Source organism: Mixophyes fleayi, chromosome 7, assembly GCF_038048845.1.
Source record: "Mixophyes fleayi isolate aMixFle1 chromosome 7, aMixFle1.hap1, whole genome shotgun sequence".
Lineage (NCBI taxonomy): Eukaryota > Metazoa > Chordata > Amphibia > Anura > Limnodynastidae > Mixophyes > Mixophyes fleayi.
The window spans coordinates 152073545-152086519 of NC_134408.1; the positions used below are offsets into that span (position 1 = coordinate 152073545).

The following is a 12975-nucleotide window of genomic DNA, read 5'->3' on the forward strand; positions in this document are numbered from 1 at the left end:
TAGTTTTTAAGAGAGAAAATAAAATACAATTTCTGATGTTAGCGAGAGCCGTCCGGCTCTCACGGTCTAATAAGTGGTCTGTATAACAGAACACACTGCTGCAAGTTAAAAGTTAGTAGAAAAAAATTTAAAAATGAATATTTCATCCTGTCATTAACAGTAAGCCCAACTCCCTTGGGCACTGTCGAAGTCAAATAATTGGATGAAGTAAATCAAACTGATTAATATTGTTTTACCGTGCATTTGCGATCAGTACGCCACTTGTTATGACGCAATCACACGATAAATGACGCACACGCATTTACACAAACACACACTTGTTATTAGTTCATATTAAAAATAGTTCCAACACAGCTTTTTATGACCAAATGTAGCAGAGTTTATGGTTAAATATTATAATGTTATACACACTTTAGAGAGAGCTAACGTTCAGGATACAGGAAACATATCATGTCTAGGATCATTCTACTCCCCTATTTACCCGCAGACGTCCGGTTCAAATCGCCCAATGGATCGCACCTTGCGCATGCAAGATATAGATTATAGGGAACAAATGATCAGAATGGTATTGTGTGTGTAATGTACATAGACCAGTTTGAACCAGCTTTCGGCAGGAAGATTAGTATGAATCTTTTGGAGAGCTGACCCCCACCCTTGGAGGGCATCATTTGAACTGGCCAATGACCTTTATTACACTGGACCAGCCTGAACCTATGGCAACATGCCAAATCATCTGTATTGTTTTCACTGTATCACTAACTGTATATAAGCAGGGCACTGGGGCCAACAGTCAGTCTTTTGACCACAGACTTCAGGATTGAATGACTGTAAGCTGGATCCAGAGCGCTCGCGTATGTAATTGGCTGTACTTTTATTATTGAATTATTATTCTTTTGCTTGTGCCAATATATCGCATTGCAAGTTGGAACCACAACAATCGCAGCAGACAATATTTATTGGTAAGCGATAAAATAACTAATAGCACTTACCTAAGACTGGAGAGGCTACAGGGGGTTACAGAGGGGAGGGGGGTTGTCAGCTTTGATACATTAACAAAGTTAATCTGTTAAGTGCCAACTCTACCTCCACTCTCACAACCCATGGTAGCAGTGTCCCCCAGATAGGATGAGAGAGAAATATATATACAGTCACAGGGTGCTGTTCGGTAAAACACACTGATAGGAAACATAACACAATATATGGAATATAAACCCACAGAGTCCAACATGTAAATCTTAAATATTGTATTTATTTATGTCCGCACCTGAAACGTTCCTGCAGAAGATAATGTTAAATGAATAAAACAAACTGATAGTAAAGCGCACGGAGCAGGATGATGACTCCTATTAGCTCATGTTCTGGTTATAACGCCCTGTGAGTACCACGTGCCCTGTACAGCGCTACAGAAGATGTTGGCATTTATATAAATAATTAACCAATAAAATAACCTGCACAGCCCAGAGGGGGTGGGGGGGGGTTACCCTGGGGGACACAGAGCGACAGTTAGGCACAGTTTGGACCTGAGGGACTAACAGGGGTTGAATTAAATGGTTCTTTGGAGTTCAGACATAAAAACTAATGACCCAAAGTTTTAGTTATTAATATTCAGCTTTTTGTGCCCAATAATCATAAACAGACACCGACAGATTTCATGATGTAGATTTGCTCCATCCGTGTACATTAAATACCAGCATGTAAATGGCTGAAGACCCCAGACTTAGAGAATAACCAGCCTCCAATTGCCACTAGTCAGGAATAATAGATCACTGAGTAATATGATGAACTAACAGCAGAGGCATCGTCTTATATAATCTAAGTACTTAATACTTTCCTGTAGTAATGTTATAAAGCCTCAAATACTTCACATTGTATATAACCGAATTCTAAAGCTTTATATGGGCTGCACCAGAAGATACCAAACATGTCAGGACCTCATAGGGCCATAAGAGGAAGGAAACAATGCGAGATTTATTCTCTTTCCCAGCTTGTCTCCCAAGAGCTTGCACTCTACACATCCCCAGATCTAACACAAAGAGAAAGGGTTACCATAAACACGCTTACAAGACCCCTTCCTTTTACTAATCGATCATGATTAATATTCTTGATCTTGCAGTGATAGGATCAGGATTATCCATCATACGAAATCTACGTCAGAATCCGTCTAGGTCATTAGATCTTAGTTGTGGCCACATGCAGGCCAGATCTTAAGTCTTTCTTGGCTTAAACCCAGGAAGCTCAAATCATAACCACTTAAATAGTGATCAACATCTGTGCTTAAACAGGGGAATCCCTCTCCTGGCCTGTATGCTCAGAGGAATAGATCTGGGAAGGTTTGTTCTATATTAAACTTGACAAGTTGCTCAGTCTCCATATAATGGTAACGTTGCTGGTCCCTGGCTACCAGTCTTCTGCACTCGGCAGACACCGTAAAGGCAATTGTGGTGCATTTATATAAGAAACGGCTGAAAAACCCCATTATCCTTTTTCTGCTGAAATGATTATTGCACTATACAGAAAAACAGCCGGAGATCCAAATACATTTCTGGCTTAAAATTATGAATAAAATCATTGCTTGACCGAGGACGTTAATAGAGGTTATCCTGATTCTCCTAAAGGGTTGGTGGACTTGGATCTCTTTCCTCTTCACACAATACAGCAATATCTTTGCATAGTGTAAGGATGCAGAGTATCAGTGATGTCACCTTTATTCAGGTTGTATTGCTTTAGAACGGTCAATGAAACAAGTCAAAAAATAAAGTGTAGCAACTTGGTCATCCTGAAAGTTCAAGTAGATAGAGGCAGTGAGGGTACAAGGCAGCTGACGTAGGGGCAGTGACTGCCCCGAGATGCTAATCAATAGCTAGATCAGATATTTTAGCAAATCATTCACCTCAGTCAATAAGAAGATCTAGTGCAAAACAAATACTGAATCAATAGTACGTGGAACAGGACAGTAAACAGATCGCTCCAGGTTTCAGTCGTCACTGTCACTTCCAGACTCGCTCAACTGGAGATCGTTCCCTGAAACAAAAAGACAGGGATCGCATCAGTACAGCCCATCGCCACCCATGGAACCGTACAGAGAAAGTATCATTTCTTATAGGTTTACAATAACATGTTTTGACAGACAAAAAGGTCCAGGTTAAAGTATTCACTAGTTTTGTTGCAGTATCACATCCTATACGCTCAGCCAATCACAAATGAATAAGCAGAGACAACACATCCCTGTTTCCATCCCTAGTACATTATAAAACACATTCCCTGTTTCCATCCCCGAGTACATTATCATCATCATCATTTATTTATATAGCGCCACTAATTCCGCAGCGCTGTACAGAGAACTCACTCACATCAGTCCCTGCCCCATTGGAGTGTGGGAGGAAACCCACGCAAACACGGGGAGAACATACAAACTCCTCACAGATAAGACCATGGTCAGGAATTGAACTCATGACCCCAGTTATGTAAGGCAGAAGTGCTAACCACTACGCCACCGTGCTGCCATATATATATATATATATATATATATATATATATATATATATATATATATATATATATATATATATATATTTATAATAAAACACATTCCCATTTCCATCCCTAGTACATTATAAAACACATTCCCGTTTCCATCTCTAGTACATTATAAGACACATCCCTGTTTTCAGTAGAACTATTTTCTATGTATATTTTTGGCATCGCTCCGATATGGGAAAAATGATGGAACAATTTATGATTTTTGTCTGTTTTTCCATTCACCAACAGACATAAATAAGCAGCTAATTATTAGGCTACAAGAATATATCCCTTGTTGTCCCAAACAGCAACAAAACATAAAACAAACTGCAAGTTTCTTGGGTAGAAGGAGAAATGGTGACACAGACATAAGAGTCACATGGGTGTAACACCTAGTCTGTGTTATCATCACGGAACACGTTGTGTAATACAGAGGACGACTCTGCAGTCTTATAGTAATAACACATCTCAGTGACACAAGCCTTGCACAGAATCCGCTAACATTGTCCCAATATCTGCACCTATAAACGGGACAAGGCAACCAAATTATCCTATATAATTTAAACTTAGATCCTTTATTTTATGGGGGGTGCTTAGTGCAAAGTCCACTTATCTCCCCCCCCCCCCCCCCCCCAATTTTCTCAAAAAAACAAACAAACTACAATCATAAATATAGACTCTAGTACAGTGTATCTGATATCCCCTCACTGCTTCAGGGGGAACGAGTATAAGGCACCCGGCCACATGACTGTCATTGGCTAATGCCAGCAGGCTTTAATTGTACAACCAGAAAGACTCGTGTACTACCCAAAAAAGTAAAACAAAAACCAAAACACCACAAGGTCAGACTTATGAGGTGACGGAGTCGGAGTCGTGGACATCTGCAGAACGCGGGGTCGGTAGCTTGTAAAACACTCACTCAGTGTACTCATCAGTTGGCCTCCATTGTTCTGAGCCTTGGTGTGCCCGCTCTCCATGCTGGAAGAGGATTGGTGCAGCTGTGGCATGGATGGCGGGTGGGAGGATTTGCTCCCCTCGTCCTCGGACTCGCTGGAGCTGTCGCCGCTGCTGGAGGAGGAGCTCTTAGATTCGGATGAGCTGTCCGAGCTGCTCATCTGGTCAATAACACTGGCCTCTGCCATGAGCTCTGCCGAGACAAACAGACGCGGACACCGTTATAAATGGTGGGCACCTATCATGTACTGTTATATTCTGCAGCTTAGAACTTGTGCGATGTCTCCACAAGGACAGAAAAACAGACGCTCCGAGGTTCTAATAGCGAAAACATTCTGAATAATAAATAGAGAAATCTGTCAACAGTATCAGAATCTGCTGGTGCCAACCAAGATGGTGGGTAATGGGCACAGTAGCCCTGAAGGGGTTAATAAACACAAGTGCACAGCTGTACAAGGGGAGACACAGCAACGGTCATTACTATAAACACAGACCCTTCTCGATGTCATCCATGGGGGAGGTGGGAGACAGCTTTCCCAGGGGTGGGGGGCTCTTGCCACTTGTTGGAGTTTTGGTTGCAGTTCGCATCTGTTGTTGCTGCTGTTCAATACGGGACTGTATCTTGCTGCTTCCTTCAGCTCTAGGGAAGAGGAAAATAGGATGTGGAATAACCTATGCTCAGGTGTGGGCTGCCCTGTGGGCCGAATATCTCAGTTATTCAGAGCCAATGTGCTGAAAGTGATGACGTGTCGTCCTGGAGCAGATAATCCACAACGTACCTGGTCTTCTTCACACTGATATTACTGCTAAGCTTCTCCAGCCGACACTCGCCCGTGTCATGATTCACTATCAGAATACATTCCCTCAGGTAGGGTCGCTTCGACCCTTTAAATACTGTCACAGGAGTGGTGGATCCCTGCAAGGGAAGGGATAACACTTGTCACAAGTTTGTACCAAATAAAGAACAATGGTTTATAAATAGGAAACTCTCCCAGTTATACAGCCACGTGTGCATGTTATATTGTACAGATAGGAAGTCTGAGCACACAGGTTTATTGCTAAATAAATATTAAACCGCACATTCCTGATCACAGTAAAGACAGTGGACAAAGGATTAATTTTGGATTTAAATATCCCAGTCATATACCGCTGACTACTGAACCGAACGAACGAGCAACGCGGAAAACACGACAACTAAAGACACAACACTCACCTCAAGATTCGGCAGAGTAATCGTCACCTGTTCCCCTTTCCCCACTTCCAGGTCCCCTTCACAGGACGTATCGATGGAGGCCGGCTTGAAATCATCTAGTGGAAAAGAAACACATTTTATAATAAATATTAATTCTGAACCTTCCACAAATAAGATGAAAGGGGAGAGAGTTCCAATTACATGGTAAACTATGGGGGGATTGCGTTCGAAAATTACATTTCCCCCAGCACTTATCTGACAGGAGCACTGAACACAAGCTCAGCAGGAATGGCCTCCACTGAATTGTGCTTAAACCAGTGGGGTACAGATGACCACTGACCTTTTGGGACACTGTCATAAATACCCCCCCCCCCCCCCACCACCAATAATTTCACGTCCGACAACAGCCACAAGTTATTGTTTTCCAAGAGGATTATCGCACATGAATAACCAGAAAAGGGGGGTTGGGGATCTAATAAGGGGTTTATGATCGACACAGAAACAATGGTAATCGAGTGGAAGACACGTTCTACCGATACGGCTAGTAACATTTGTCTGACCATCATCTCCTCACCTCCCACTCCCCTAAACACACTCTCACTCGGCATCACAAGACACCCTCGACACCACCATCTTATCCTCCTCCCTTGAAACTCTCCGCTTCCCCTTAACCACCGTGACCTGTCCCCACCTGGTGACCTCACTTTACAAACCACTCCCTCTCTTCGGTCCTAGACACCACCTGCCCCCACCACCGCTGTTTCAACCCCCAACCCTGGGACTCTAAGCTCACACACGGCTTCCTCAAAAAACGTTCACGCACTTTCCAACGTCACTGAAGAAAATCTCGTTCCCTGGAAAATTCTTTTCACTTCAAGTCCATTGTCTCCTCCAACAGCTCGGCCCTCTCCCTAACCAAACAATCATTCTTCAAGTCCGTCATATTAGCTCAGTCTTCCAACACCCATTGCCTCATCTTCACTTTCGACTCCTTACCCTCCCCCCCCCCCCGTATCACTACCACTGACTTTCAATTTGCCAATTTCCTCACCTCCAAATTCAAAACCACCAGAGATGAAATCTACTCCTCCCATATCCCTCATAACCCCCCCCCCCCACACACCTTGCCCTTCAGCCATCATCCTTTGTGCTCCTTCCACCTCACCTCAGATAATGAAGTCCTCTCTCTACTCCTGTTACCCACCCCCCCGATCCTATTCCCTCCCATGTCCTTGGAACCCTCTTGCCTACAACCTGCTCCCACCTTGCCACCTAGTCAACTTATCTCTCTCCGCTGGTATCTTCTCTTCATCCTTCAAAAACGCTTGGGTGTCACCTATTCTAAAAAACAAACAAAGACAAATCTTGCCCCCACCTCCCTTTCCAACTATCACCCCATCCCTTTCAGCCTTTAAATTCCTCGATCCTCTTCAATCTGGATTCTGCCCCCTACAATCCACTGTAACCGCCCTGACCAAAGTAACCAATGACCTGCTCATCCTCTTGGACCTCTCTGCAGCCTTTGATGCAGTAGATCACCCTTCACTCCATCAGCCTTTCCGACACCGCACTCTCTTGGGTCACCTCCTATCTCTCTAACCACTTTATCTTTGTTTATACCTCAGGCTCCTCCTCCCCATCTTCTCCACTTCCCGCTGGAGTCCCCCAGATCTCACCCTGTCTTCCCCTCCTCATTTCAACGGCCCTTGTTCTTTACTCTACATTCAGATTTCCAGTCGCCTCACCCCAAAACCCCCTGGTATTTTTTCTTTAGGCTCCCTCCTCTAGATTGTAAGCTCCCACGAGCAGGGCCCTCCGTTACTTGTGTCCTCCTCCCGTCACCTTCCTGTTGCTTCCGTCACCCCAGCGTTATTCCTCAACCTCTACTCTGGGTTCCTGCCTCGATCTCCTCCATTACTGGCTCTGGTCCTGCTACTTGGGCCCACACTCCTGGGTCCAGGCCCATCCTACTGTAGTCCACTCCCCACCTCTCTTCCTTCCCCTTTCTGGCTCCCAGCCATTCTTTATTCTCTCATACCTCTCTGCCCGGTCTACCTGTCAATTCATTTGCACTTTGTTTTACTTTTTGTACTTCCCTGTACGCCGTGTTCTGGTCTCTCCTATGTACGACGCTGCGGACCCTTTGTGGCGCCATATAAATAAAAATAATAATATAAAAGTCTGTTTATATATTTATTACACTAATTTACCTAATATTTACAATAGAAAAATAGATCAGGATAAAGATTCAGTTATTTTGCCTTTAATGATTTAATTTAGATCTGCTTGGCTGCAACGTCCAATAATATTAATATCTGGCAGCAATTCAGATCTCTCACTAGCAGCAGAACAGACTGTTCGTGAACCAAGCAAGACCCAGACATCAGATCGTGCCATTTTTGGAGTTTAAAGTAACAAATTTTCTGGTAAGATGTATTTTTAAAATATATCAATTTTTATATAAATTTTCACTAACAATTACAAATTTCCTTAAAAACATAGTGGGGGGCATTTATAGACGTTGGTGAAAGGGAAAAGATGCAATAACCCAGAATCTGATTTTTTTGCCATGAGTTAGAGCACCTTTTTTTTTTCCTGTGCATCAAAGTTCCCCATTAAGTGTTAACATAATCACTGCAGATCTAAAAAGTTTCTATGCTTAAAAACACAGAGACAGCTGTCAATCACCTGAAATAAATTAATTTGAATGCTACATTTTGGTTCAGCGCAGATAATGAGAGGACAGATTTAGGTCAGTGTTAATAGTCCGTGTACTCTAAGGTGCTTTATTCATGCAGCACAACTTAAACAGCAATGTACTCATCCATTCCCATGTAAGGAAACACTTCCACACTATATAAAGCATGCTTGTATCACTTATGCATTGTAATAAAAAAGTGCATTAAACCCTGCTGCCTATAGCAAGTTAGCGCCGCTGGGGCATCATCCTGGATTTAGGTTCTCTCTACAATTAAGGTATTTTGGGGACAGTCGCAGTTCACGCACTTCTAATTTAGCACTGCAGAACCGGAGAGCACACAGCTGTTTCCTGGCAGTAACATGTGCTGGTGGAAAGTTCATTCTGAGACACCTCATCCTGAAACCTCAACAAACACCGGCCAACGTCTGCAACATCTAATGCTTCATTAAGGTCCCACAAAAGTCACCACACAAAGCTATCAGAGTCACCGGCAACCAACCTGCTGACTTATTAATATATTGTACAAACCAGACTCTGCCTGAGACCAGTCTATCCTATATTACATAATGCGATATTACAGAAGTAGTCACACACAGCAGCTCAATAAAAAGCAGTGGATCATTTTCTAAGATTGTGGCTTATACAAGTCCAACTACATACACCCGAAGCACCCACTATTCTTGTATGTGCAAACTGTACTAATGGTACAGTACTCTATTAATAATTATTGAGGCTTTAAGTATAATCTGCAATACAAAATAGGGAAACTTCTGCTAATAGATTTCACCTAACACCAAACTCCCCTAATAATTGTTCATCTACACCTTCACTAGAACTCCAATAGTAATACCCCAATTTCTTTGGCATCTAAAAAAAATAAATAAGTTACACCATAGGGGCCACGACTAATGATATGCATCCCACCCTGGAGGCCCCAATACCAGCAACTCCTAAAGCATGCTGCCCCAGACACCCGTGACTGGTGGCCCAGACAGCACAACCCCAAGCACTGCAGCTGTCACCAGCAACTGACCCTACTTATCCCCCCCCCCCCACCCCCTTCCCAAAACCAGCAAGGTGAGTGGTTTGATGCCAGATGACCCAACCCTACTAGTATCACTGCCAACAACAACCCCCCACCCCAATACTACTCAGTTGGCACCAGTGCCAAAGTCATCCCCCACTCTTTGCATCAGTTACCCAATCACCACCACCTCCGTAAGTTACATAGCACAGCACAATGCCAACCAAAAAATAACCCTACAGCCTCAATATCACCCCTCAGAGGTACTGGTGAAGATTATAATCCTAAACTACTCTCCTGTGTCCTACAACTCCACCCTGCACCACAAATCCTATCCTACAACCCCCATTCTACACCCCATAACCTCCATTCTACATCATCCCATAACTCTCCTCCTACACCCACCCCATAACCCCCATTCTACACCGCCCCATAACCCCTACAGCCCTCCTCCTACACCACCCCACAATCCTCCCCATACACCCCATAGACTTACACCAGCCCATAAACCCTATAGCCCTCTTCCTACAACACCCCATAATCCTCCCCATAACTCTCCTCCTACACCCCAGAACCCCCATTCTACATCACCCCAGAACCCCCATCCTACATCATCCCATAACTCTCCTCCTACACCCCATAACCCCATCCTACACCCCATAACTCTCCTCCTACACCCCATAACCCCATCCTACACCCCATAACTCTCCTCCTACACCCCATAACCCCCATTCTACACCGCCCCATAACCCCTACAGCCCTCCTCCTACACCACCCCACAATCCTCCCATAGCCCCCATCTTACACCAGCCCATAAACCCTATAGCCCTCTTCCTACAACACCCCATAATCCTCCCCATAACTCTCCTCCTACACCCCAGAACCCCCATTCTACATCACCCCAGAACCCCCATTCTACATCACCCCATAACTCTCCTCCTACACCCCATAACTCTCCTCCTACACCCCATAACCCCTACAGCCCGCCTCCCACAACACCCCACAATCCTCCCCATACACCCCATAGCCCCCCATAGCCCCCATCCTACACCCCCCTCACATCGGATTGTGTGGAATCCGCTCCGGGGCTGCTTCTCGAAGCTCTCCCCGAGTTTCAGCACCCGCTCCTTGGTGTCAAACAGGGAACAGGCCGCTCCATTCATCCTGCCCGCCGCCGGCCCCGACCATCTGCCTCAGACAGCCGGCTACACCGTAAGCCACCTAGTGCGGGGCGGAGCCAGGCCTCAGGCCAGCTGCTCATTGGCCGCTATGCAGAAAGGGGCGCGCTGATTCGTCGGTGTACGCTCCACGTCTGTGTATAGCTCCGCCCACCTCGCCTGTTGCTGGGAGAAGACTGAGTTTGACAGCGATGTGTTTTCTAGAGGAAGGTTGTGTAGCGACCACTGTGCAGGAACTGTCCCCAGTTCTGTGCCTGTGACAGCAGCACGGCGGCCATTGTTCCGGATATCAGAACTTTGAGCCCAGACATAGGGACCTCGCCAAAATGGCTCATACTTAGGAGACAGAGCAAGAACAGACTGTCAGTCTTTAGTGTTCCGAAGAAATTTACGCAATCGTCCCTAACATAAACTCTGATCTCCCGGCATGCAAAGCGTCTGAGGCCTGGGCTTAGCGCTGATCCCGGCTGGAGTTGTTAGTGGTTGCTAAGCGACGTCGTGGCTCCGGTGTGTGTGGTGCAGAGAGCCGGTGCACCCTGTGGTGGGTATACTCATTGTACGGGACACACAGGTCACAATGTTCTGCTCCTGTTTCTTGCACATTGTTTCTAGCTGCAGCGGGGTCTGATTCAGGGACCAGGCCGCCCTCACCTTCCACCCCAGGCTAGTACACTGCTAGGGCCCCTCACCCTCCACCCCAGGCTAGTACACTGCTAGGACCCCTCACTCTCCACCCCAGGCTAGTACACTGCTAGGACCCCTCACTCTCCACCCCAGGCTAGTACACTGCTAGGACCCCTCACTCTCCACCCCAGGCTAGTACACTGCTAGGACCCCTCACTCTCCACCCCAGGCTAGTACACTGCTAGGGCCCCTCACTCTCCACCCCAGGCTAGTACACTGCTAGGACCCCTCACTCTCCACCCCAGGCTAGTACACTGCTAGGGCCCCTCACTCTCCACCCCAGGCTAGTACACTGCTAGGGCCCCTCACCCTCCACCCCAGGCTAGTACACTGCTAGGACCCCTCACTCTCCACCCCAGGCTAGTACACTGCTAGGGCCCCTCACTCTCCACCCCAGGCTAGTACACTGCTAGGGCCCCTCACCCTCCACCCCAGGCTAGTACACTGCTAGGACCCCTCACTCTCCACCCCAGGCTAGTACACTGCTAGGGCCCCTCACTCTCCACCCCAGGCTAGTACACTGCTAGGGCCCCTCACCCTCCACCCCAGGCTAGTACACTGCTAGGACCCCTCACTCTCCACCCCAGGCTAGTACACTGCTAGGGCCCCTCACTCTCCACCCCAGGCTAGTACACTGCTAGGACCCCTCACTCTCCACCCCAGGCTAGTACACTGCTGGCACCCCCTCACCCTCCACCCCAGGCTAGTACACTGCTAGGGCCCCTCACTCTCCACCCCAGGCTAGTACACTGCTAGGGCCCCTCACTCTCCACCCCAGGCTAGTACACTGCTAGGGCCCCTCACTCTCCACCCCAGGCTAGTACACTGCTAGGGCCCCTCACTCTCCACCCCAGGCTAGTACACTGCTAGGGCCCCTCACTCTCCACCCCAGGCTAGTACACTGCTGGCACCACCTCACTCTCCACCCCAGGCTAGTACACTGCTAGGACCCCCTCACCCTCCACCCCAGGCTAGTACACTGCTGGCACCCCCTCACTCTCCACCCCAGGCTAGTACACTGCTGGCACCCCTCACCCTCCACCCCAGGCTAGTACACTGCTGGCACCACCTCACTCTCCACCCCAGGCTAGTACACTGCTAGGGCCCCTCACCCTCCACCCCAGGCTAGTACACTGCTGACACCACCTCACCCTCCACCCCAGGCTAGTACACTGCTGGCACCCCCTCACTCTCCACCCCAGGCTAGTACACTGCTGGCACCCCCTCACCCTCCACCCCAGGCTAGTACACTGCTGGCACCCCCCTCACCCTCCACCCCAGGCTAGTACACTGCTAGCACCCCTCACCCTCTACCCCAGGCTAGTACACTGCTGGCACCCCCTCACCCTCCACCCCAGGCTAGTACACTGCTGGCACCACCTCACCCTCCACCCCAGGCTAGTACACTGCTGGCACCACCTCACCCTCCACCCCAGGCTAGTACACTGCTGGCACCCCCTCACCCTCCACCCCAGGCTAGTACACTGCTGGCACCACCTCACCCTCCACCCTAGGCTAGTACACTGCTGGCACCACCTCACCCTCCACCCCAGGCTAGTACACTGCTGGCACCCCCTCACCCTCCACCCCAGGCTAGTACACTGCTAGTACCCCTCACCCTCCACCCCAGGCTAGTACACTGCTGGCACCCCCCTCACCCTCCACCCCAGGCTAGTACACTGCTAGTACCCCTCACCCTCCACCCCAGGCTAGTACACTGCTA

The 12975-nt window shown here is 47.5% G+C and overlaps 2 protein-coding genes across 5 annotated transcripts in view; one reads left to right on the top strand and one right to left on the bottom strand.

Annotated features, from left to right (window-relative positions):
• IQCB1 (IQ motif containing B1) overlaps window positions 1–12975 on the top strand; it is a 149991-nt gene that overhangs the window by 120764 nt on the left and 16252 nt on the right. The window contains exon 1 of one of the 3 annotated variants that reach the window (XM_075181172.1): window positions 10789–11109. The exons of the other annotated variants lie outside the window; for them this stretch is intronic. The gene's annotated coding sequence lies outside the window, so the exon portion shown is untranslated. Of the gene's footprint in view, window positions 1–10788; window positions 11110–12975 lie in introns of those variants that run through there. 3 annotated transcript variants of the gene reach the window in all.
• On the bottom strand, window positions 1230–10624 carry EAF2 (ELL associated factor 2). Of its 2 annotated transcripts, none has more exons than XM_075181175.1 (6): window positions 10451–10624; window positions 5687–5781; window positions 5253–5389; window positions 4968–5113; window positions 4439–4666; window positions 1230–3007 (listed from the first exon to the last, which is right to left on the bottom strand). In XM_075181175.1, the coding sequence occupies exons 1-6, from the start codon at window positions 10551–10553 to the stop codon at window positions 2988–2990; spliced, it is 729 nt and encodes a 242-aa protein (XP_075037276.1). In that variant the 5' UTR covers window positions 10554–10624; the 3' UTR covers window positions 1230–2987. The 2 variants fall into 2 exon arrangements, with proteins under 2 accessions (XP_075037276.1, XP_075037275.1); XM_075181174.1 differs by having other exon boundaries at window positions 1230–3021; window positions 10451–10621.